General features: G+C 38.5%; 1 protein-coding gene across 1 annotated transcript in view; it reads right to left on the bottom strand.

Moving 5' to 3' along the window:
• Positions 1-3,070: 3,070 nt before the first annotated feature.
• The window catches only part of PRTG (protogenin), an 80,448-nt gene continuing 59,170 nt past the window's right edge, over positions 3,071-24,348 (bottom strand). Inside the window, exons 12-20 of the mRNA XM_042824542.1 lie at positions 14,464-14,559; positions 13,852-14,038; positions 12,078-12,205; positions 11,139-11,309; positions 7,888-8,070; positions 6,619-6,739; positions 5,530-5,695; positions 4,494-4,598; positions 3,071-3,469 (exon numbers count right to left, since the gene is read on the bottom strand). Of these exons, the coding sequence (XP_042680476.1) occupies positions 3,071-3,469; positions 4,494-4,598; positions 5,530-5,695; positions 6,619-6,739; positions 7,888-8,070; positions 11,139-11,309; positions 12,078-12,205; positions 13,852-14,038; positions 14,464-14,559 (1,556 nt within the window). The remainder of the gene's footprint in view (positions 3,470-4,493; positions 4,599-5,529; positions 5,696-6,618; positions 6,740-7,887; positions 8,071-11,138; positions 11,310-12,077; positions 12,206-13,851; positions 14,039-14,463; positions 14,560-24,348) is intronic.

The raw sequence follows: 24,348 nt of genomic DNA on the forward strand, positions 1-24,348 counted from the left end.
TACTTCCTCAGTTTAGTAGAGGAAGTATAGATTTCTATGCAATTGTTCAAGAGTTCTCTCTGCTTCACACTGAGACAACTATTCTCTTGCAAAATGCAGTAATTAATGATAGGACGTTTTTTGAGAAATTTTGAGAAGACTTTTTTTGTTCTGTAGTCAATTTGCAAATTCTTAGTAAATGTGACACAGTAAAGGGAAGTATGTGAATGCAGACTGAGTTCTGGAGAATTTTATTATATTTGGTTAACATAAAAATAAAGTAGAAGAATAATTAATGTCTAACTAAGCTTGCCTATATGCTGAGGTAACCTTAAATATCTTTGGTTTTCTTTATTTGCTGATAAAAAGTACCTTAATTTAAAAAAAAAAAAAACAAAACCACAAATGTTTATTAGAATTCTGGATGCTTTGCACTCTAGTAAATCAGATATTTTAATCTCTTTGGCTACTGACTTTTATATTAGACTGACAAATTTTATATGAAGCCTATTTCTCTCAAATTCTCCATGGATTAAACTACAGAACAAGTTTTTGGAAGAAAAAGTTTAGAATTTAAAGTATCTGCCTGTAATGAAGGTCATAAAATTACAACAAATTATCAGTACTTACAGCAAACAAATCTTTGGAGAAGCAAATAGTTACCATCTGCATATCAGCTCTTTCTGAATGAAACTAACAAAAGAGGCTACTCTGAAAGATGAAGTGTGAAACTTCATGCTACAATTACACATTCTTAATCTAGTTTCAGTTAATTCACACTTTACCTAACTAGAAACAGTACTCTGCTCTACACTAAACATTCTGCCTGATGAGATAAAAAATAAATCTTTGGTGAAAAGGTTTTCTTTTTCTTCAGCAAGTAGAAAAAATCTGTTCGAAAATATATATATTTTTAATACTGTATTGTTGATCAACTACATGCTGAAGAAAAAAATTACACTTGGAAGTCTTTGGAAGTATCTGCTGGTATTATTATAATTTTCTTCAAAGGCTCTTGTAACAACAAGGTAGTTAAAACTGTAAAAACATACAACTCGTCTATGCAATCAACTACTACAATTAGTGGAAGCCCTACTGTTGGTTTTTTTCTTAGTTAGTAACTACTTATACAATAAAATGTATTCAGCTCTTCAAACCTATAGCTTTTAACTAGTTCAATTATTACAGGAAAATATGCAGCTTCCTTTTCTTCTACGGAAGATTCTTTGGTACAAGATTATTTTAAAAGCCTTTAAGTCAACATGGTTATGAAAAGGTGAACAGGTACTTTTTGATTCTGAACTAGCAAACAGTTACAAGCTTAAGAACTACAGTAACTACAGGATGATTTGTGAAAAGAAGAAGTACAGAACAGCAGGGCTTACTGATGACTTTCTTTTGAATACCTTGACCTTTTGATACATACAGAACAATACCAAAGTCAGCCCGGCCTACCAGAGGAGTTCCACCAGACTTAAATGGAGCCAGGAGCTCCCATGGTTGCTTTCTCACAATATTACATTTTAAACTTTTTTTTTTTTTTTTTTTTTTTTTAAAGTAAAATGAGGAAAGCAGAGAAGAGGACTGGATAGTTATATAGGCAAGTTTATAACATTGGATGAATCCAACCTCCTCCCTCTCTCTCTCCTCCTCCCACCCCCATTAAGAAATAAAACACGATACCCTGTCAGTTTGCTCCACATTTTCATGAGGCAGCTCAAAGTAACAAACTGTTCCCTGAGTACAGGAAAAACAAACAAACAAAAAAACAAACACCACAACACACTAGAATAACTTTTAAAAGAGGTAGTATCAAACAGGAATTGTATGGGTTCAAGGCAGTAGCACTACTTGTGTCCTTCAACAGACTCTTCAACTAAAGCTCTGGCTTTTTATTTCTCATGGTAGAGTTTTAGATAGGCTTATGTCACTCCCTGAGCTAAAATTCCTGGCTAACAGCATACTAGGCAAAGGCAAGGATCAGGGTTGCATCCCAAAAACAGCTCTGAGGCATACGATGATGCTAGCAGGGCTTCTCAGCATTCAAAGCTGAGTAAAAAATGAACTATGAGCTCATGATGCAGTTTACTTATAACATCTAAGAAGCATTTAAGGCATCTTTCCAAAATCCAAAGCAACTTTATAAATACTAAAAAGGCATAAGGCAAATCAGTCATTTCATTATATATAATGCAAGGCACCACTGCTAAGAAGTACTGCAATACCAGAGTACTCAGCATTATCATCTGTTCCACGTCTCTTAGGCAGAGTCAAACTGCTTGGAAATACTGAATACTTCTTCATTTTGCCATGCTTTTTAGCATTAATTGTCAATAAATTGATAGCATTTGTCCACATTTGAGTGGGGAACTCAATGTGCCCTAGAGCCCTAAGGGTACATCCTGTCAGCAGTCGTTGGCACAAGTTTCCGGGGAAAGGCACTGTCGTAGGCTTCCTGGAGCTAATGGAAATCAAGAGGTACAAAAGATTTCATGTGGCTGTTCAAACAGAAGTACCAACTCCAATTTCTGCAGTTTTTGAACATTGTCTAGATCAGCCACATTAAAACATTACATCTTCTATTCTGAGATATCCTTCTTTTTAAAGGCAGAGCTTCAGCTAAACAATCTTGTTCATCTACCTATACAACTCCCTGGTTACTGAGCATACACGCACACAAACGCACGCATTCTATACGCAACTGGAAAAAAAAGAAACCTAAAATAAAACACTACTAGGAAGTATCATCAGTTCCACAGCTGGGATCAAATAGAACACAAACGAGGTAAAGCAGTTGTATTTCAGAGTTCACCTCTCGGCAAACTGAGGTAGATAGTCAGCAAAAGAGCCAAAAGACTTCCCTTTGCTCCAGTGACATAATTTCAACTCTAGTCAGAAATCTTCTCTGTCCTTTCACATTTGTTGACCATCAAACATTCAAAAGGAATGAGTTAAACAAAAAAAAACATAACCCATTCAACAGAAATACGGGATCACCTGTTGAGTTAGTCAGGCTTTCCACAATATAACTTTGGCTCCCTGTTCATTGTCCTTCGAACAGACATACACTGCAAGAATGTCTGATGTGATCCTAAGGGTGTGAGTTTTGCACTGCAGAGTGGATCTGAAGAGGTGAGGTAGCAGGCTGGTCAGCAGCAAACAGCAGGGGTGATTCTTTGCTGTTACTTACGGTAGAATTCATCACATTCTTACCCAAGTCACTGCTTACAAAAGGACTGGTAGCACAAGGAGTGGCACTTGTCACAGAGGAGAGGTGTATCTCATCATTGGACTCATGTGAAAATCTTCCAGAGTCACCAGTCTCATGACTTCCTTCGCTGTTGGCTGAATGCTCTGTATCAGCAGCAATACTGAACGGCACCTGGAAGTTAGAATGCTGGCCAGGAGAGCTGGGGGAGTCATCCTCACTTATCAGCACAGTAGTACCTGGCTGATAAAGACACACTGCCTGGACAAATCTTCTCTGAGGCTATATAAAAAGCAGAGAGGAAAAGGTTATTCAGCCTCTGAAAAGCTACAAAATAATTTCAATTTCTACTGCAATTTCTAGCTCCAATTCAACCAGAGTGCTTCCAACAGCACTTGAATGGAACAACAATCCGGGCTTTGCTACAGGAGATTAAGAAGAATCAGTTTCAAACCTTGCTCACTCTTTTCTCTTCCATACTAAATGATACAATCTTTTCTTGCTAAGCATGGCTTATCAAGGACGGTTTCATTGGAAAGATCTCAATAGTTTTATTTTAAAATATACTTGGTCAAGCTGTTCCCCATCCCTTCATGCATATTAGTTAAGCATTCCCCCTTGGGTCACAGCAAGTATTTTGCTCACAGAAACATCAGAAACGTACAGCTGCTCTAGCTTTATTATTCCTTAAACATACAAAAACACAATATGATTTAGTACTCTGTAAAAATAAGATAGTGCAAATTCACATCTATGGAACATCTATCATGTTCAGGATTTGGTTTAACATTTCAGTTTTGAACTGACATTTTTCTAATTCAATTAGCACGTCCATTCAGGGCACCTGAATTTAGAATCAACGTAGTTATAGCTCAGATTCTACATTTCTTCAGTACTTTGGATAAATCACTGGTTTCTCATTGGTTCAGCAAACATAAGGTTTTAGCTGTCAGGATAGCAGGGGATTTTTAGATGTTTATGCTTAACTTGCATTTATACAAAGTCTCTGCAGGTGTACTGTAAATGCTTTGCACGGACAGTATACAAAAATCTGTCTGCTCACAAAAGAGAACAGGCGAGAAAGTCATCAGTTGACTACAAAGAGTTAAAATATCTGACAACTTGGGACAGAAAATGAAAAGTCCACATGACTTTGCTACAAGGTAGAACACAATCAACCTTAACAGAAGTAGAACTATTCTATCAAAAATTAGACCAGTAATGCAGACACACAGAAAACTCCTTAAATTCCTTTGCAAACAGAGGGTAGTAAAGACTGTGTATCTCTGCACATTAGACCAGTTACCTCCTCTGTCTTCATCTTCTTAGTATCCTGGAAGAACAGCCACCTCTTCTTGCAGTTGGCCTTTGTGACAGGCCCATAGCTGTTAATAATAAGATCGGATCCTCCCTACAAAGAAAAGAGAGAAGAAGAGAGATAGACGTTTATTTTAACAGAATTAATTTCTAAGAGATTTGAACATATGTCTCTATTCCTACCTATTGGCTCCATATTGAAAATAAAGACAAACAAAGTCTTTCTTAATGCTCAGTTTTCTGTGGTCTAGTATTCATCTACTACCTGAGATGAGTGAAGACCAGTCCCACTGGATCTGGCAGATTCACAGCCTGAACTCACAGGTATGATACCACAAACATAGAGCAAACAATTCCAGTCACTGTTCCTATTCTATTCTAGTCTCGAGTGTCCATGTCTGCACTGAGCTCAATTTCCATTGTTTTCCAGCTCTTGCCTAATTCTTCAAAGAACAGCTCAAATCAAGTTTGCAGTATGTATGGGATATGCCTTAAATCAGTACATCTGTATGTGAAAGAAATCTAAGAGATTCTACACATCCACCGACACTTCCTGCCATCTAGACTAATCTATAATTTGGCATATGTAACTGCCCTACCAGTAAAAATACAGGAAGATATTTAATACCTCTTTTGTGTCTCACTTGACTAGACTGTACATCAGCACTGACTTTAACTAGAAGCCAAAAAGGACTCTCACCTATCTCCTGGTCTTAGAATAGAAGCTCCAGACTAGCCATCCCACCACCCCTAAGCTGATGGACCTTTTATCCTCTGACAGTGTGCCAGAGCCACAATTGGCATTCTGCAGAGTACAGTTTAAGACAAATGTTTTAAATCTCTAGCTGAACTTCAAAATGAGTCCTGAAAATTTGATCCTGGATTGCCAGCCACACCTGTGCCTGTCCCATCAGAAAAAAGCTGCTGTGGATTTGTAGTGTATATATTTTGACAGAGATTCAAATGTTGTAACAATAAATTACAAGGAAAGATTTCTGTTTTGGTAGAAAATAAAGCTCAAGTACCTTAGCATCAACGAAGCTGTTTCCCACTATCATTGGCAATAAGGATTCTGCATTCTCTGCCATTCCTTCAATGCTCTTCTCCACCTCATTAGCACTGGCTAATGAGATGTTGGTATGTGACAGCCGATCAGTGCTTTGCTGCACAGGTTTAGGAGCAGATGTTTTCCTACACAATGTTAAGTAGGAATAAAATTGACCCATAGGAAGAAAATACATAGAATCAAGGATAAAATTCAAGGCTATTATCAATCAAGCAACATTGGTATATTCTTAGCATCTACATTTTGTTATGCGATACTCCCAATTCTCATGAAATTTAAATGTTATTGCTTGTGACAAAAATAACATCTGCTTCCAGTTAATCATGCACAGGCTACAAGCAGAAAGGAATTCTCATGATTACTAATGTTACTTGGCTGAAGTAACCACTATTGATAGTAAGACCTTTCCACCTTGCTACCCAGAGACTGTCTCTCAAAACATATTTTCTTCTGAGCGTGTGCTAAAAACCTGTTACTAAAATATACTTTCAGACAGTTTTTAAAATACATATTTTTAATAATTTATATTTGTTCTGATTCTACAGTTATGAAAAGTCACTAGGACCAGGTTAGGTCTCACAGCAGCTGATGACAAGGAAAACGCATGGTGGCTTGCACCAGTGCGGTGAAACTGCCTTATGGATCTGCTTCATGGCAAAGTTCAGCAGCACTAACTGGTCAAAGCCTTGCAAACCAGATCTGGACAGACTGCAGGGTTAAGCATGAGGAACAGATGATGTAAAGCAGCATGTTTATCTAACTCAAAAGGCTCTTTTATTTGGGAAGATGCCTTGTATTTAGTTCTCAAAGCATTACTGACTCCCTCTGTGGGTTCTTCTATCTTTTCATTGTAGAAAGGCCTCAAGCAGAATAGGAAGAGCCAACATAAGGAGAGGCTTTGCTTCCACTTTTGCTGGGAAGATGTGAAAAGACCAAGCTCTTCAAAGAACTTAGTACTGTTGGAGAAGAATGCATGTCTTAAGTGACTTGTGCTCATATACAAACAGGGTGTTGAAAAAGATCTCACACTTCAAGAACAAAAACGTACCTGGCTTTACTGCGATAAATTAAGATCAGGATGCAGATAAGGATGCAGGTCAGGGCTATGCAAACCCCAACAACAATGCCAGTCATCGATTTTTGGTCCAGATGGTAATAGTCAGAATAAGCTATAGTAAAAAAAGAACATTAAAAGGCTCAGAAAGTAGGAACAGTTACCTCCTGCTCCCTGTCAGGAAATGAATGAACAGAATTACGTTCACAATAACACAGAAAAAAGAGATTTCCAGACATTCTCTTCATACATTTTGACTCTTCAGAAGAAAAAGCTTATAACCCAAATAAAGCAGTGTATGTAGCAATGAGGGGGGGGGAGGGGGAAGAACAGACAGCCCCATACTACAGTCTCTGCAGTGATCTACAGCACAGAGCAAAGAAGCCCGGCTCCAACCCCTTCCTACTGGATCACAAACAGAAAAGTCTTGGAGAATTCCAGCCACTGTCACCTAGAAAGGTTTTACACTTTGACACCATATGTCTATTACCCTAAACCTGAGTGCATGATTGTAGTTATTCAGGCCTGAAATGTAACTGAATTTCAGAAAGGGAGAAAACCTGAGCAAGAAAAATCCCTGTGTGAATCACAATTCAGTCTGCAATGGGAAGGAAAGTTTAGAAGTTTCATATACCTGAATAATTACTAGCTCTGGACTCACAAACATATTTAAAATCTCTGAGAAGTCACTGTGACAAATCCCACTCTGTGACAGACAAGGCCAATTATTCCTCTATTGTTATATGGAGACACCACAGAACTTGCCGTGATTTCCTCAAGGTAGCACATTTTGTTCCTTAAAGAGCTGCAGGTGGGGCTGAATTCTTTGGTGAAACCATATGCCAGTATATCACTGACTGACTGGTTGATTTAGGTTGCTGCAATTCCAGGAGCCAGCAAATTTCAACAGATTGATTTGAGACGCGATCTAATCTCTGCTGGGCTGTCTGGTTCTAACTGACTCAGTGCTATTGGCATCCCAAGCCAAACAAAGGACTTAGAGGAAATGCCTCAGCCAAGTTTGTAAAATCCAAAATAGCTACATATGCCCATTTGACAAGCAAATGTCCAACTTCTATGGAATTAAACCAGTTCTGAGTTGCACTGGGACAGAAATTCCAAAACCGTTTCTTTTAGAAAGAAAATGCTACACTGTTAGGACCACTTCACAAAAAACAGAATGGTTTATCCAGAAAGTGAAAATGAACAGGGATCATTTTTCCTGATACTTGTGATGGAATTAATCAGAACATTGCTACTGACCCGTGGAATCTCCTGAATCCAAGCGTTTAGGCCTTTGATTAGACTCTGATGTCTCCTTTGGCAGGACAGCAAGTTCCACCACATTTGAGAAGGGTCCTTCTCCCACTTCATTGGAGGCTGCTATTTTAACCAAGTAGACATTTCCTGCTACAAGATTTTCCAGCAAAGCCATAGTCATTGCTCCTGTGAAAATATTGATATACAGTTCCAGTTAAACAATAGGAACAAACTGAGATTTTTTCACCATTGTACCTCTAAGGAGATTCCCCAGTCATTAGCCAGACTTTCAGCCACAGAAAGCAGAAGACTAGACATCCCTCATATACTAATTTATATGCCTCCTAGATCTCCTAGATGGAATGGCACTGTACTGTAAATATCAATAAAAGTCATCATATCAACATAATTCATGTTCAGTTTAACAAATTTCGGGACTATTTGGTAAAATGAACTGGACAGACTTGGAAAAGTACATTGCACCATGCTTTTAAAATGAAATTAAGCCCTATTTAGACACATGTAGGTTTCCTTGATTACTATGCATCTAAGCTGTGCTACTAAAATATTATAGAAAATGTCTTTCTCACGTGTTGAGGATTCATTTTCTAAGATCACTACAGGCAGAAGAAATAGATTAAGAATGTAAACAGGATTCACTTGCATTGTCATAAGGCATACAAAATTTTGTTTTTCCTTCCCTAAACAATGGCAGTTATGGCAGTTACAAGACCAAATCTATCCCCTGTTCTCTTTCATATATTCCATTCACTTTTTTGGACTTAAATCTAAATTTCAACCTTTCAAATCAGCTTCAGAAGTCAGAATTTATAGTATCACAGGAGCATATGAAATACAAAGTTGTTTTGTTAACAGAAAAGACTATACATGTGGCAAAGGAGAATCTACTTCAAAAGCTACTTCAACTCTTCCATAAAAGAAACACCCACTAGCTGAAAGCATTTGAAGTAAAACGTGAGGTATCTGTAACCAAAGGAGCTGTAATATCTAGCACCAGCAAGGGTGAAAGGTCATGTTTCAATATTAGAGGCTCTTTCCCACCATCTCCTTTCAAATCTGCTGCATTGCTAAAGCAAGTAAGCACTTTGTACTGATTTACTGCACAGCAAGTGTGTAAAGGCTGTAACTTCTGATCCACTTGAAAAGAACTAAGCAAGAGAGGGGGAAGTGGCTGGAAGATAACTCACATCACAGATCAGCAACACACTGCAGTTGTATCTTAATTCTGCAGTGTCTAATACAAGCTTGATCGAACTGGAGGGTTTCTGTTGGTGATGGTTTTGTTTTGTTAAGCTGGTGGATTGGTGGAATTTTTCGGGCATAAACTGAAGCCTATGCTAGGACCTTTGTAGGTGATAGCATTGGTTAGTGGGTTTCTTTTTCTTTCTGCTCTGGTTTCATTGGTTGCTTTGTTTTGGGTGTCTTTTATGGTATGGGAAATGAACGGGGCTCACATTTCACAAATTTTCTCCAGAAGTTTAGTGTCAAGACAAAACAACGCTGTTTATTGTATAGGATTAGCTGATCTTGATAAAAGTGCATCTAAAAGATCCACACCCTGCCTCTAACTGAAATTACCTGTGAAAGGACTGTCAAAGGAGTATTTGCTCAGTTTCCCCTTTACATAATCATCATCTTTCACAGCTCTCATCTGTACTTGAACTAAGAAATACTGCAGACTGTCCTAACACATCAAGATGCCTGAATTCCATGCCATGCCTCAAATCCAAATGTATCTGTCCAACTACACAATTAGCAATGAACACTGATGAACACAGTAATGCACTGAGATCTGTAGCACTCCATTTGTTCATACCCTCCAGCATGCTCAGTACAGGAACACATGCAAATGTTGATTGTTACTGATAACCCCCTCATTTAAAGTATCTATGGTAAAACACAATAGCTTTGTATCACCCCTTCTTTGTAATTTTTAGTAACGTAAAACCCACCCGTTCAATCTTCCTCTTACAGTTACAGTTTGTGAAAATTTCAAAAACTCTCTTATCATTTTTTCTCAGGCTTAATAGTCATTTCATTGCTGTTTTTCATAGAAATTTCACACAATTTCTATTGCAGGTCAAGCTGAAAAGCACTATTCTGCCCCAGCAATGACAAAGTGGGACTGCAACTTTACAAAACGGCTGTTGGTTCTCCATCCTCTTTCCAGAAGCAGTGCATGGGACAACCAGCAGTTTTCAACTAAAACAGTTCAGTCTCAATGATGGAAAAAATAATTCTCCTTCATGATTCCACTTCAAAAGTCATTAAGTTTTGTATATTTTCTTATACAGAAAATTTAAAGCATCACTCTCTGGTGACAAGTAAGCTTTCAGCCATGAAACAACAGAACAACAAAATATAACTATTCCTAGGCAACCCTCTTTCTTACACTACTCAGCATATGACTGTATTCCTTAAAGCTCCCTTCCTTGGTTTAAAACATTATTCAAACATTATCTATTCTAACTGCTTCTGCCAATTTTGAATACCAATCTAAGAGCAAATGCCTTTTTTCCTGGCTACAACAGAAACCTGTTCTTGATGGAGCTCTTCAAATCAAAGTATTATTCTGGAAAGTACCTATAAAACATAAATCTATGTGTGATCACAAGCATATGACTACAGATCATATTACATTTGAACATATTCATATTACATAATTCATATAATTATTCATTACACATGAACAGTTCATATTACTATCGCCATACCTGAAATACTGATAAATCAGCTAGCTGGATTTCAGCATTTCAAGAGAGCCAGAGAGTTAAATTCAATTTGCACAGCTATTTACTAGGAGTAGGGTAAAGTTCATTAAGCAAACTCAGTTTAGTGGATTGGCAGTGATCAGAAGAAACATATAAACCCACACAGCCGCATTTAAAAATGTACTCCTGAAAGGCAAGGCATCTTAGAGACTTCAGATTTGAAAGAACACTTTCACAAAGCAGAACCATCATGATCACTTATCAAAGAACCGTGATGATTTATGACATGTGCACACACTAAGCTCCAAAGCAACACAGACAACCCCACTCTCCTCACCTTTTGAGGTATTAACTGGTTCTTAGCATGTTTTTATCACAACTCTTGGAATAATTCTAAACTAATTATAACTTTTATCTGAACATTTATATTCTAACTGTAGTCCATGGGGTTTGAAAGTTAAGAAGCATTCTACAAGTAGCATCACTGTCAGTCCAGGTCATACACTTCTGATTTTAATTTACCTTCTCTGTGCAACACTTGCCATTCCCCAGCAATCCAAGACTTCCTGGATGCATATAAGATAGTGTATCGTGTAACAACTGTTTCAGGACCATCGGGTGGCTTCCAGGAAACCAAAGCTGTATCATCTTCTATCAAAGTCACCTTCACTCCTACTGGAGGGCCAGATGGTGCTGTGAGAACAGTAACACAGTACTATTAGACTAACTTAATTTACATGCAGTTAAACTGCTGTGCAGACCCAATGGCTATTGCTGTATCCCAGATAACACAGAAACAAATACATATTCACTGCTCCTCAACAGAAAGTCTCCTGCTAACTCTGACCTGGCCAAGAGCTTAGATTTTTTTAAACAAATTCCACATTTTTTTGCTTTACTCCAAAATAAAACAGTAACTGACAATGCAAAAAAGCCCCTGCAAACAGGAACATTCCAAACACGCTCAGAATGTGAAACTCAGTTATACTGAAAATGTGCAGCTGAAGTGTTCAATTTTCACTCCTCAAACTGGAAGGTAAGCAAAACTAACAGCCAGAGAACTAGAAAAAATGATGCACATGGAATTGTATTACAGCTCCTAAAACTGATGGATTTTAAAATATGCTTTCACAATACCTATAAATGGACCATAGCTCTTCAATACATATTTTAAATTTTTTATTGAAGTTATCCCAGTGTTGCTAATGTTGTACACATATCACATTTTATTTAAAACTGGTTGCTGATTTAAGACAGATTTTGAAAAATAATTTTGTAGTTCGAAAAAACTGACTTTCCAGAGAGCATCCTTTTGTTTTTCACTGAGAACAGCATTATCTGTATATTAGAATCCAGTGTCTCTCTCTCTCCCACATATAGCTTCAAATTAATGAGCAGTTTTTCAGGTGATTTGGTGTACAGAACTTTTCAGAACCTTGTGTCCTCTCTTAGTGCCCTCACCTTCTGGAAGGGTAGTATGATAGACTACTGGACTCCAGGGACTAGAGAGCTGGTCCACGTGCAACCGAACTGCAAATTCATACATGGTTTTTGGTTCAAGGCCTTGAACTAACATGTGAGTCTCCGACCTGTATACAGATAAAATAAAAGAAATACAGCAGCATGAAATGACTTGCAGATCCAGATCTCAAATGATATTTCTTAGCCACTTTGAGTAGATTCCCACTGTCAGCTTCATACAGGACAGACCAGTTAAGTTCAGACATGAGGTCCATCTGCACTGTCTAGCTGAAAAGATAATTGTACCAACCCTGGAGCTCTCTAGAAGACATTATGTTTGCCATTGATTGTTTTAAGTTTTTATATAGGTTGTTTGGATTCACCGATTCACAAGTCAGGGCAAGAGCATCATGGCCCAGACTTGCCAGCAGGTATCCTAACTCCAGCTCTTTCCATATCTGTTCATACAACACTGCTTTAAACTGCAGTAACACAAACTACAGCCACAGTTGAAAAGCCACGTGTTCTTGGTTCTATTATCTGTTCTTGGTTCTACATCTCAGATCACAGTAAAGCACAGCCTAATGCATGCAATTCCCCTTTACATTTATGGCCTCTATCACCCCCATGTTAAGGAGATCTCTATGGAACATGAATCTCCCCTACTCATATTGTAGTCATACATATTGATTTTAATATTTATTGCACTAATTATAATATTGTAACTTACTATTTGATCACAATGCACTATAGACAGTCTGCTTTATTTTGATTCTGGGAAAAACAATTGTTTCACACATACTAGGGTTAATTCAGCATGATAATACCTACATTGAGATTGAATCTCAAGATGATATTACAAAATAGATCTCACTTTATTAAATCTGATTTAGTATTTTCATCTTCAGGGGCGCAAGGTCAGTCACCAGTGCTTAAAGTTGTTGTGATTTTCATCCTATCACAACAGCAGTAATTGATGCTACGCTCCATGTTATATAGCAAGAGTTTTACACGTGAATATACTGTATCTACTTGTTAACTCAGGTGTTAACAGCAGAGAATGTATTCTTTGAAGAGAAAACCATCCATATTAGAATGGAAGCTATCTCTTAACACAACATTTATCTTCTTTAAAAGGCTTGAGCAAATTGAAGTATTGAGGAAGCTACGCATACATTCTCTCAACAGCACCATGACCACCACTGCAAGCAGTCACAGCGACCAAAGTCTTCTACTCCCATACTACCTGGGCACAGAGTTTAACACTGAGCTCAGGCAGAATTTCTTCCGTGTCCTACTGCTCTGTGATACGTGCACTGCTTCTCTGAAAACCAAGCTGTAAGTCCTGCTCAGCTTTCTCCTGATGCCACGTATTTAGGAGCATGGTATGCTCAGCCCATCAAAACTCAAGAGTTCTTGTTTCCAGTCTTAATATCAGACACTGCACGCAGGCCCATTTTTGAACAGAGATGCTACCCATAAAATAAATAATCACTTTGGTTGAAGAAGAGCTTAACAAAAAATTCAACTTAGCTAAATAAAGCTGTTAAAAATTCAAGAGCTTGTCCAGTGATGGATGACAGGTCCATCAGAAAACTAAGGTGTTCTACAGTCACATCTATATAGCCAAAGAAACAGAACTCTCAGCCACCTGGAAAATCACACAGTTCTTTGTAGCAACTTGTATCTTTCTCAAAGGAAATTAAAAGAGGGCAGAAAGACTGGAAACTGGATCCAGAAATGAGAACTCAAGATGCAACAGCACTGCACTTACGTTTGAAGGTACAGAACCAGAGATGCATTCTGCAGTCCTACTGGGTTGCAGCGGATTGTGTAATTAATGACCTGTGCAGATGTAAAGGCAGGTTTTCCCCAGTGAAGGTAGATAGAAGATGAAGTGTTAGCTTTAGCATAGAGATGGTGAGGGGGTGGCGGTGGTGGCACCATGCGATCACGGACAGCTTTTTAAAAGGAAAAAGAAGCATAAATTATTGAATGAACCATATACAGATACTGGTAAGGTTAAGAGACAGGACCGAACCCACAGGTTTAGATTCAAATCTGTTCCTACTCAGTATTACTACCTCTTATTCAGACCCAGGAATCTGTTCAAGCTACTGAACTGATATGTGGTATATCACTGGTTAGATGACACAGACAACGCAATAGGGAAGGAAAATGCATCTGGTAGCTCATCTTGTTTTCTCAGCTGAAGCTTGTAGAAAATGGAGAATGTTTCTGACTAGGACAGTACTTATCATAGACAGGATCTTTCTGTCTGTCTATTTTATACTGAATTGATTACTTACGGGTTAAAATTACAAGCTGCTAGGATCCTGAAACAGCTCAGATTTTAATACATACTTCATGCACCTACAACACTTACAGACACATCCTGGAGTGCTGACTGTTTGGTCTGCTTGATAACCCTCTTCCATATTGTTATATGCCAGCAGCCTTACATGATACTTTCTTCTAGGATCTGCACAAACAGAAAATTAATCATTAGATTTAAGTATAAAATAGGGATTTTCAGGTAGTGAGATAACTTGAACGTTCTGCACATTCATTTCAAAATTTGACTGCTACAACCCGTGGACTGATAAACAGGGTGGACGTGTGGATGAATGCCTTTTCTCACCCAGCCCTGTGAATTTTCATGAATCTTTTGTCTAGACTGTACTGGGAGATCAGTCACATATACCAGTCTTGCTTCCAATAACCTGAAACAGAATTTCCTAATAGGTATCAGTAGGAGGAAGATAAATATCACATTTCTAGTTTAAACAAACCCACACCTTCACAGCTACAGCACTAAATTTTTTAAAAATAGTATTATGTAACATACTGAAAATGTTTTCAGTGAATTTCAGAGATCTGTTGAAACAAATAGCATGAGGTCCACAGAAACCAACATTTATTTCTGGATAAACAGGCTGGAATGAAGCAGAGCAACAAAGACAAACACAGAAAGACTGGTTCCAGCAACGAAGTGGGAAAACTTTTGGTTCAGGCTTCCTAGAGGATATATAATACCATGAAACAAGTCACTGTCAATAATGCCTTTCACTTAAAACTACCACTTCCATGTGTTTTCCTGAAAGCTGACTCTGTCATACACACAAGGTCACTGTTCCTGTCTTGAATGGTCTCCTGCTTGCCTTTCTCTTGCCATGTCTTTGGGTCCTCATATTACAGTTTGCTGCTGCTCTGGCCATGTCTGTGGGTTCTCACATTGCAGTTTCTGCTCCTCTCTGTTTTGTTAATGATACACCGGCCTTGATCCAAATAAATAAACAGTACAAATAAAAATAAAACACTACAAAGGATTGTAAAAATAAATAAAATACTGCAGAGTTAAGAAGTGGATCTTCAGCTTTTCATAGCTACAAGTTCAAAGCACCACAACAGCTGTGCTACCAGAGCCAGCTTCTCTGCAGCCTACCCCCTGGACATTTGTTAACAAATCTCACCTGTACAATGGATGATTTCCAAAGCAGTAGTGCAAATGAGCTCTTCTGGGTTCAGCTAAACTTTAAAATAGCAGTGATACACATATAATTTTCCCCTTCCTTTGTTACAGCTACTGAAGGTACTTCTTTCCATTAATATTCTAAGAAGGTCTGGACAGATGTTATATAACTGTCCCGGTATCCATAAAAGTATCCCTTTTCAAAATAAGCTCTCCTTTTTCTCTTTTTACCTGAGATCTGACATGGACTCTCGTGAAATAAACAGGAATGCAGCTCCCTGGTATTTTTTTCACCACTTCTGCTTACATCAGACCGTCAGCTCCCTCTGCAGTCTCTGCATCAGCATTGCAATCAACAAACCTCAAATTTTATCCTATACACATAGCAGTGACTTCAGAGCAACGCATTTTGTAAAATGTTTTCATGCTTTTTTTGAAAGAGGCAGTCTTTTTGTGATGCAGTTACTAACATCAGTTTTAATATCACTGGATACATTTTACATTTAGATTTATTTTAAAATACTATTTTATCGAAATCTAAGTACAAGTGGTAATAAAAAGGGGATCTTAAAACTGGATTTACTCCTTTGATGTGTTTAATGTTAACAGGAGAATAAGCAAGAAAAGCCTATTCCCATTTTTCAAGTAAACTTCCATGGTACAAGAAAACAATATAAATAGAAATATGTCATTAAAAAAAAAAAAACCTAGAGTAAAATTGTCATTTGCTTTTTACTTTCTTTTCAGATTATAACGTCAGTCTAACAGCAGATAAAGTCATTTACTCCAAGTCAACAAAATCACACTCATATAGAAGAAAACCAGAATTATATACCTCTTTAGGCTTCCTACTTAACCTGTGGTAGGAATGCATGTATTTACCACATAACTGAGGGCAGCAGAGGGGCCATCTGACAAAACTGTATCTGGCATGGAAGTGTGGATGAAGCAAAGGGGTGGCATTCAATTTCTCCATGTAGAAAAAATGGCACCCCCTGACATTCGTCAACACCTGCTGAACATTTATGGAGACCAAACAGCAGACATGAGCACAGTGAGGCAGTGGGTGCTGTGTTTCAGCAGTGGGGACAGCGATGTGAAAGACAAACCAAGTTCCAGATTGCTACGCACAATTGTTACACTGAGAAATGAAGAGCGTCTACATCAGCTCATCTGCACAAATCAGCAGATAACGACCAGAGAACTGCCTGTGAAGACGAGTGTCAGATTTAATGCATTAGAAACAAGAGTGACAAGGTTGGAATATTGCAAAGTTTGTGCCAGATGGGTCCCACAGATGCTACGCAGGAGTATGCAAGTTTGTCAGGACCAATACGAGGCTCAAGGTGACAGTTTTCTGGATTGCATCATTACCAGTGACAAGATGTGGTGTCACCACTATAAGCTGGAGTCAAAACAGCAGTCTGGGAAATGGCAACACATGAGCTGGCCATTGAAGAAAAAGTTCAAGACACAGCCATCAGCAGGTAAAGTGACGTGCACTGTCTTTCAGGACAGGAAAGGGATGATTCTTCTTGATTTCTTGGAACCCGGTCAAGACATCAGCTCTTATCATTTCATCAGGATGATGACTAAGCTGAAAGCTCAAACTTACAGAGTCAGGCCAGAGAAAGGGATAACTTTCCTCCTGCAACACAATAACACCAGGTCCCATATCAGTTTGAAGATGGTGGAGCACGTTGCCAGTCTTGGCCGGGCTTCCCTACCGCACCCACTGTGCAGTCCAGGTTTGGTACCTTCGACTGCCATCTGTTCAGGCCAATGAAAAGTGGACTGTGTGGGCAACAACAACAACTTCCTAGCATCAACACTGTCATAAAAGCTGTGGAACAGTGGGTCACCTCCGCTGGTGCAGATTTTCATGATTGCAGCATGCAGGCTCTTGTTCATCACTGGCAAAAATGCACAGCTAATGGCGTTGACTGCGTTGTAAAACAGTATTTTATGGTTGAGAATTTTCTCTATCAAATAGTGTTATTGTGCTCTTTGTAGCTGTTATAATTTCCAGGGAAATAAGTAGAAGGCATTACTTTTGCAGCAACCCATGCAATAATCTACTTTCCCATCCGTTCGCAGAAGAAACTTCAGCTCCAGTACTATTTAGCAGATCCCTGAAGAGATTCCATGTCGACAGGTGGCATCCAACTAGCCCAGGGTCACACAGTCTGTACCTTTTTCTCTACAAGTTCCTGCAGCAGAGACCCCTGCTGCATTTCCGCAAGAGGCGAGATGACAGACACAGCAATTTATCATCCTGCTGAGCACCTTCAAAAACGCCATGCCTTTTGAAAGTGGTCACCCAGAACTGATCGCCTTCACTGGGAAGTGAAGAATAGCTGAGGTCTGGTGCCCTGCTGAGCTGAATGAGGAGTCTGTGAGGTCTGTTTATCCTCACTGCTTTTTTTTTTCTTTTTTAACCTGAATTCCTCATTAACGCTTGACTGGGGAGAAGAAAAATGGGAAATGGAAAAAAGGGGAAATTTTAACTCCCACAGAAAAAAAAAAAAAAGAATTCAAATGTTTTCAAGAAAAAAAAACCACATTTTTGAATCAGTGGATTTTTTTTTTTAGTAATGCCACACATTTTAAGAAAAGCCCAACACTGAATACCAACTCATCTTACTTTTGTGTAGTGCAAGAAGTTTCAAAAAGAATTATCTTCATAAAGAAGAACTTGTTTTAAAAAAATGAATTCTTTCAGCTAGCCTGTGGCATCTAAAATCCAAGGTTATTTCCACTTCTTACACAGTACATCATGGCTCAGCTGGCAGCAAGACCAGTTTAATCCAAAAGTGATGTGCCACAATTTTTAAGCTGCCATACTTCACTGTTTCTATGGTTGAAAAAATAATCTGCTTGTATCTGTAACTGAAACAGTAACTGAGCTGGGCTGCATTAGGTAGCAGCCAAGTAGAGCCTACAGCAAACAGAAGAGGAGCCTACAAAAGAATTTTAAAACAGCATATCAAGCAGCTGATACAAAACTTGCTTCGCAGACCACATGCATAACATTAGTGAAGACCAAACCATCTGCTAAGATGTTCCTCCCTGTTGATCATAGCTTCACTATGTGCAAAATGAGATAACTAATAGCCAAAAGTCTACCTCAAGTTCCGAGAAATAGTTGTGTATAATTTGTTTTATGGAAAATACTTTTTGTCTGAAGTAGCTTCTGTTTTGAATGCTATTAACAAATGCTAGTTTTCTTCACAGGCTCATGATGTGATTTACTCCTTATCAGCAATCCTCAAAAAGCTTGGCACAAACACTTCCACCTGGCAATTCATCAACTGGATCAAACATTCAAAGCCAGACACATCCTTAGAGAGAAAACAAACTTCAGAAGGTTCCTCCTCTTTAACCAACACAGGTATCCTAACAGCTTACACATACATCATTGATAAAAGTCTGCAGATGGCGTGGCCACCTATGGGGCTGACAGTCTCAAATTCACCATGTGCCATCCATGTACATCACACAGCAACAGGAGGCTGAGCTCAGAAGTCAGGGAAGTGAACACTGAGGCCATCATTCATGCTCATAACGGACCCAGAAGTAACACTTCCTTCTACAGATGATCACTGCTACTGAGAAACAAAACAGGCACAGTGATTCTCACCAGCCATCCAACACAAAATTCAATTCGAGTAAAACGAAGAAATAAATAAAAGCCCCTCACATTAAGATTTCGCCTCTGCGTCTTCAACATGCTTACACAAACAGCCTGGTAACATGGAGCCATTTCATTTCATTCTCTTGCATTTGCAATTGTCAGCATTTGTGCAGTGGCTGAACGGTTGTTCCCAGAGCTGAGGAGAACAGGAGCAATTCTGTAGTCTATTTAGTGGCTGGATGATGTTTAGTTAATTTGTCCTGCTGAAAGTGTTTGTTTGTTTTGCTTATTTGTTTTTGTTCTGTTTTGAATGCTGCTGGCTATATTAAGTTGCTGTAAAATTGTCACAGAACCTACAGCCTTTTTACAGGCATTTTTATTGTTATTACTGAAATCAGCTGGTGAAAAGGACACAAAAACAACACTGTTTGTACACATCAAGAGGCCAACACTGACGCCAGTATAAACATACTAGAGCTCATAGACTTCATTACAGGAATGCCTCTGAAGTACACAGAGACTGTATTTAAAAGACATTGGAGACTGGATGTGACAGCTTCACACAGCACAGTAAGATCTACCTTGTCTCCTGCTTCATATAATCAAAACCTGTCAGTATTTAGAACACAGGAATAATAAGAGCAGCCATGTATCTTTGGAAATAATAACCCTAGAGGAATTGGAAAAAGCTAAATATGCCTTACGATGATTAATTAAAAAACATCAAAATAGATATACTCCCAAACATCACTGCTTTATTTTACTTATTTTTTTTTAATGTAGGAGCAGCCTCATTTTCCTACAGCAGTGTTTGTAGCTAGCTCACTGCTCCCTAGTGCTGCTCCTCTGGAATCCCGTATCCCATGGTTCACTCTCCCATAAAAATCTGCAGGCTCAGTCCTGATACTTCTTTCAGCAAAAGGACACACGGGGGAGCCTTCCTGTTTTGCAAATCCATGGACTGGTTCTACACCTACAGTAGAACTACGGCAAAGCTAAGACTGCAAGTATGAGTGAAAATACACTGAACTAGCATTGAAAACACAGACTGTGACTTGGAGAAAAACAAACATTACAGTAGCTGAGGTCTGGCAGAGTTTGAATGACACCTCTATTTTCTTGTACTGTATCACTGGGATTTGATCCTAGATATTATGCTTAGTATCTTGGAGAGCAGATAGGAAATTCAGAGTGGTTATGTGTGTTAGTGCTGTGAAAATAGTTTCAGCAAGACAAATATTACAGTGAACTCAGAACAAGTCATTTCATTTCCTATGATTGAGGGAGCTTCAGTTGCAGTAAATTGATAGAAGCTGCAAAAACATCATGAAGAACAGAAATTTAATTTCATTGTGTTTCTATTGCTCTACAGCAACAGATGTAGAGAATGTTATGTTGCATGTACATGTTATATATGCATGTTATATTACAACACTTCAGTTATTTACTGTTTACTTCTGCCATTAGCCTGGCTGCTATGTAACATTTATTTCATTTTTTTCAATAAGGGTTGAAGTTGCTACTATAAAGCAGCACTCACAAGTACTCATACGCATTTTTTTTCTCATATTCCTTCCCAAAACTTAAAATTTTAGTATGTCCCAATTATATTCCTATTTATCAGTTAGACACATTTTAAGCATATATAGCCAATTTCCAAAGTTTCGGAAAATACAAATGGCCTAATAAACAGTTGTAGGCAAAAGCAACTACAAGTAAGAGATACAGCAGCTCCTCACGTCAGAACTAGTTTTAGTCTGTGTAGGTGTATTAAATTCCATGCAATTCCACAAATAAGGGGAATTTAGTTCTTCCAAAATAATGACACAAACACACTTAAAAACAAACAAACAAAGGCAATAAATGGTTCTTCTATTAACCCTTACTGGCCTCTGAAATATGAAAACCTAGGTTTGCTAAGAAGACCACTAGAGCAGCTAGAATTATTTGTAGGAAAAGGGAAAAAAGGTTCTCTGTTTGGAAGACATTTTCCTAATGACAAAGGTGAGGGGAGAGGAAGGAACATCTCTCTCCAACCAACGTTTCAGTTCCATCTGGTAGAGTCATATCTCATTACTGCCAGATGGTGTCCTCATGCACTTCCAATGAACACAGCTGGAAAAACCAGAGGTATCGAAGATTAAATGCCTGTATTAGCGGTTAAATAACTGAAAGAAGAAAAATGTGCTTCTAATCACTTTGCAGCTGGTGAAATACTTTTTTTTTTTTATGCAACTACCTCATTCTGAAGTTATCAAGTCTGTACAGACCAAACTTTTAGTGAAAGTCACTAAGAACAATAAAGTCACTTCCGTATTCACAGTGCAACAAAAACATCCATTCTCAAGACATTCTATTATATAATTAAACCTCTCTCAGCTTAAAGGACACTAAGAAAACAACCAATCAAAAATCCTAATCCATATATAATTCCATCCTCTCTCCCCAAAATAACACAGAAAGATGTAGTGCTGAATACATTTTACCATTATCTTCAAGTAGGTTCTCTGCAGAAGACCAAACTGTGCCTATGCCATTCAGATTTTCATAGTTTGTTTTCATACAATTCTTCTATTCCAAATAAATCTATGGCAGTAAAGACAGGTATAAAACATGAAACAGCAGGTTCCATCACTACATTGACAGATACAGCTCTGTAACACTCTTGATTTAGAAGCATTCATTTGGAATTCCACATTAGCTTCACGCGTATGTACTGTTACCCAAAACATGTCTGGTGTGTACAAACAGCCAAAATTTTGGTGTTCTGGCAAATGCTTCGTAGAAAGCATCTGTTTACAGGTTAGTTAGTCAAGGTTACAAGAGAGTGCAATATTGCAACCCCTAAAAGCCCTGTCATTGTTTCCTTCAGCTGCTGCATGTTTGTGAAGCTCCGAAGGCCTTGAAAGGAGCCAGAGCAGAGCCAACAGGTCAGGGCTAGATAAAATTAAGAAAGAATCCGAGGTCAGACCATGAAAGAACCCCACCACCACCCTCACCCCCCTTTTCAACCCTCCAGAACAGCGAGTCCACCTCCAGGAACCTTTCATTCAATCCTGATAAGAAGAGACAGCAATCCACAATCTGGATTTCAGACTTTTAAAATCCTTTTTGGGGAGAGGAAAAGATAAGGAAGCCCAAAGAAAATGGATGTTTTACTGCCATTTACTGTTGACTCATTAAGCCTAGATACTGAGCGCACTTTCATACCTTGCTTTGAACATCCCCATTCTCAGCACTTTAAAAGCAAAATACCAACAGAAACAGAAGTATGTGGGGCTTTGCTCTTGTTTCCAAAAGAATTAGGACTGCATAGAATTTCTAGGAAGAAGAGTTGAGCTTCGTGCTTCATGTCCTGAGTTGGGTTTAGTAAGTAGAAACCTAGAAACAATCACTTAAGCCACATTCGGTATAGTGGTTCTAACAGCTGGGGAAGGCAAATATTTTTGTTTTATACATATAGGCAACATTTTAAATATTACCTTCTTCCTTTCAGTCTAAACTACCAAAACAGCACTTTACCAGGCAGGCTGGAAAAAAAAAAAAAGAAAAAAAAAAAAAAAAAAAAAAAAAAGGTTGTTCTAAGGACAAAACCTCTGTGGCCAAATGTCCATTTTTAATTTAATCTTTTGTGCTGCTGGATTTTTTGTGCAACCCACAGGTCCATTGTTGGGTAGTGGTCCGTCTGGATAGCTCATTGGTCTGGCTTTCCAGGGTGACTGCGCTGCCCCCAAGCCCATCCCTCCAACACAATAAACTCCAGATAATTATTCAAAGAAGAGGCCAGCAGCATGGGCTGCTCTGACATCAGGTCATGGCCTTTGACATCGAATCTGGGGCTAGCCAAAGTCTGCTCCAAGCAACAGAGGTCCAGGGGAATTATTAAGGGGGAAGGGTGGGAAAGGAAGAACGCTGGGAAATACTATCCTTAAAAATGTACTTTTGAAGCAAAGTAATGTAAATACAGCAGAAACTTATTAGGAAAATAAGCAAATACATTTCAAATATACTAGTCAAAAGGAACAGGGAGAAGCACATCAACTTCAACAAAAATGTAAAGCTAAGAAGCAGAAGGATTCAGGTCTGTTTCCCTCAAGATATTCAACACTGAATTTTTTGTGTATGTGTACGTGTATGTGTATATAAAGCCCTTTTTCCTTTGCTCAGGTATATATAATGAAGAAAATCAAATTTAGCAATCCTGTTCCATTAGGGTTTTTACAGTCTTGTCCAGGCTCTGGATATGTAATTTCTAAGCACCGGAGGTTGAAATTTCATTTCATCCCACATTGTAAGTATTAACTTTTTCATATTAACGTAGTTTCTGAGAAGTCAAAAACCACCAACATCATACATCTCATACAGCTTGCTCTTCAATCTAAAGGTAATTTTAAACAGTTAGAACAAAGACTGCCTGTGATACTCGTGTTTTCCTTTGCAAACCAAATAACTGAAGAGGAAACTAAGCAATTTGTTCTTTGTACAACAGCGCAAAGGTTTATTTTGGTAGAAAGCAGAACATATGACATACATGAATTGATCTAGCTAAACGGTCTGGCTTTAGATGGCTCTCGCTTATTTGTCTAGATCTGAAAAGGGTCTGTATCCCTTTTGTAGCTCTGCGCTGTCCCCTGTGAGGGCCCCACGACAAACAACACCTCGCACCCCCTTGCAGTAAAAACATCACCTCTCCCTCTGCTCACAATCAGCAATAGCAGCTTTATACAAAAAAGCACGAAGGGAGGAGGGCCAGAGGGGCAGGATGAATTCCCAGCACACGATGTTTTGGCCTTTTAGGAATGACAGAAGCAACAGAAATATGTAAATGTCTCCAATACGTTTAAAAGAAGTTAAGCAAATCTTCAAGGACTTTGAATTTGCTCCATTTTCTTACAGGCCATACAGCGTTACTACTGTGCCTGCAGTTTTTGATCAGGCCCCGTGCTTCTCTCATGCTTTAGAGATCTGTTAAATTGCACAAGCAAAAAGCTCTCTTCCAATATTATTGTAACAACACACTCTAAAACTAGCAGACACCCTTATGTTAACTAGCCTGGCTCACCATTTTCAAAGTGAGCCCTCAAAAGCTAACTTGAAAGCAATACCAGAGGCCTGGACAAACACCTAATTTTGATCTTTTGTGCTCGTCTTTTCTTCTAAGAGAC

The sequence above is a fragment of the Centrocercus urophasianus genome, unplaced genomic scaffold (assembly GCF_019232065.1).
Source record: "Centrocercus urophasianus isolate 14NV4802_14NV808 unplaced genomic scaffold, USGS_Curo_1.0 seq_23, whole genome shotgun sequence".
NCBI classification, from domain to species: domain Eukaryota; kingdom Metazoa; phylum Chordata; class Aves; order Galliformes; family Phasianidae; genus Centrocercus; species Centrocercus urophasianus.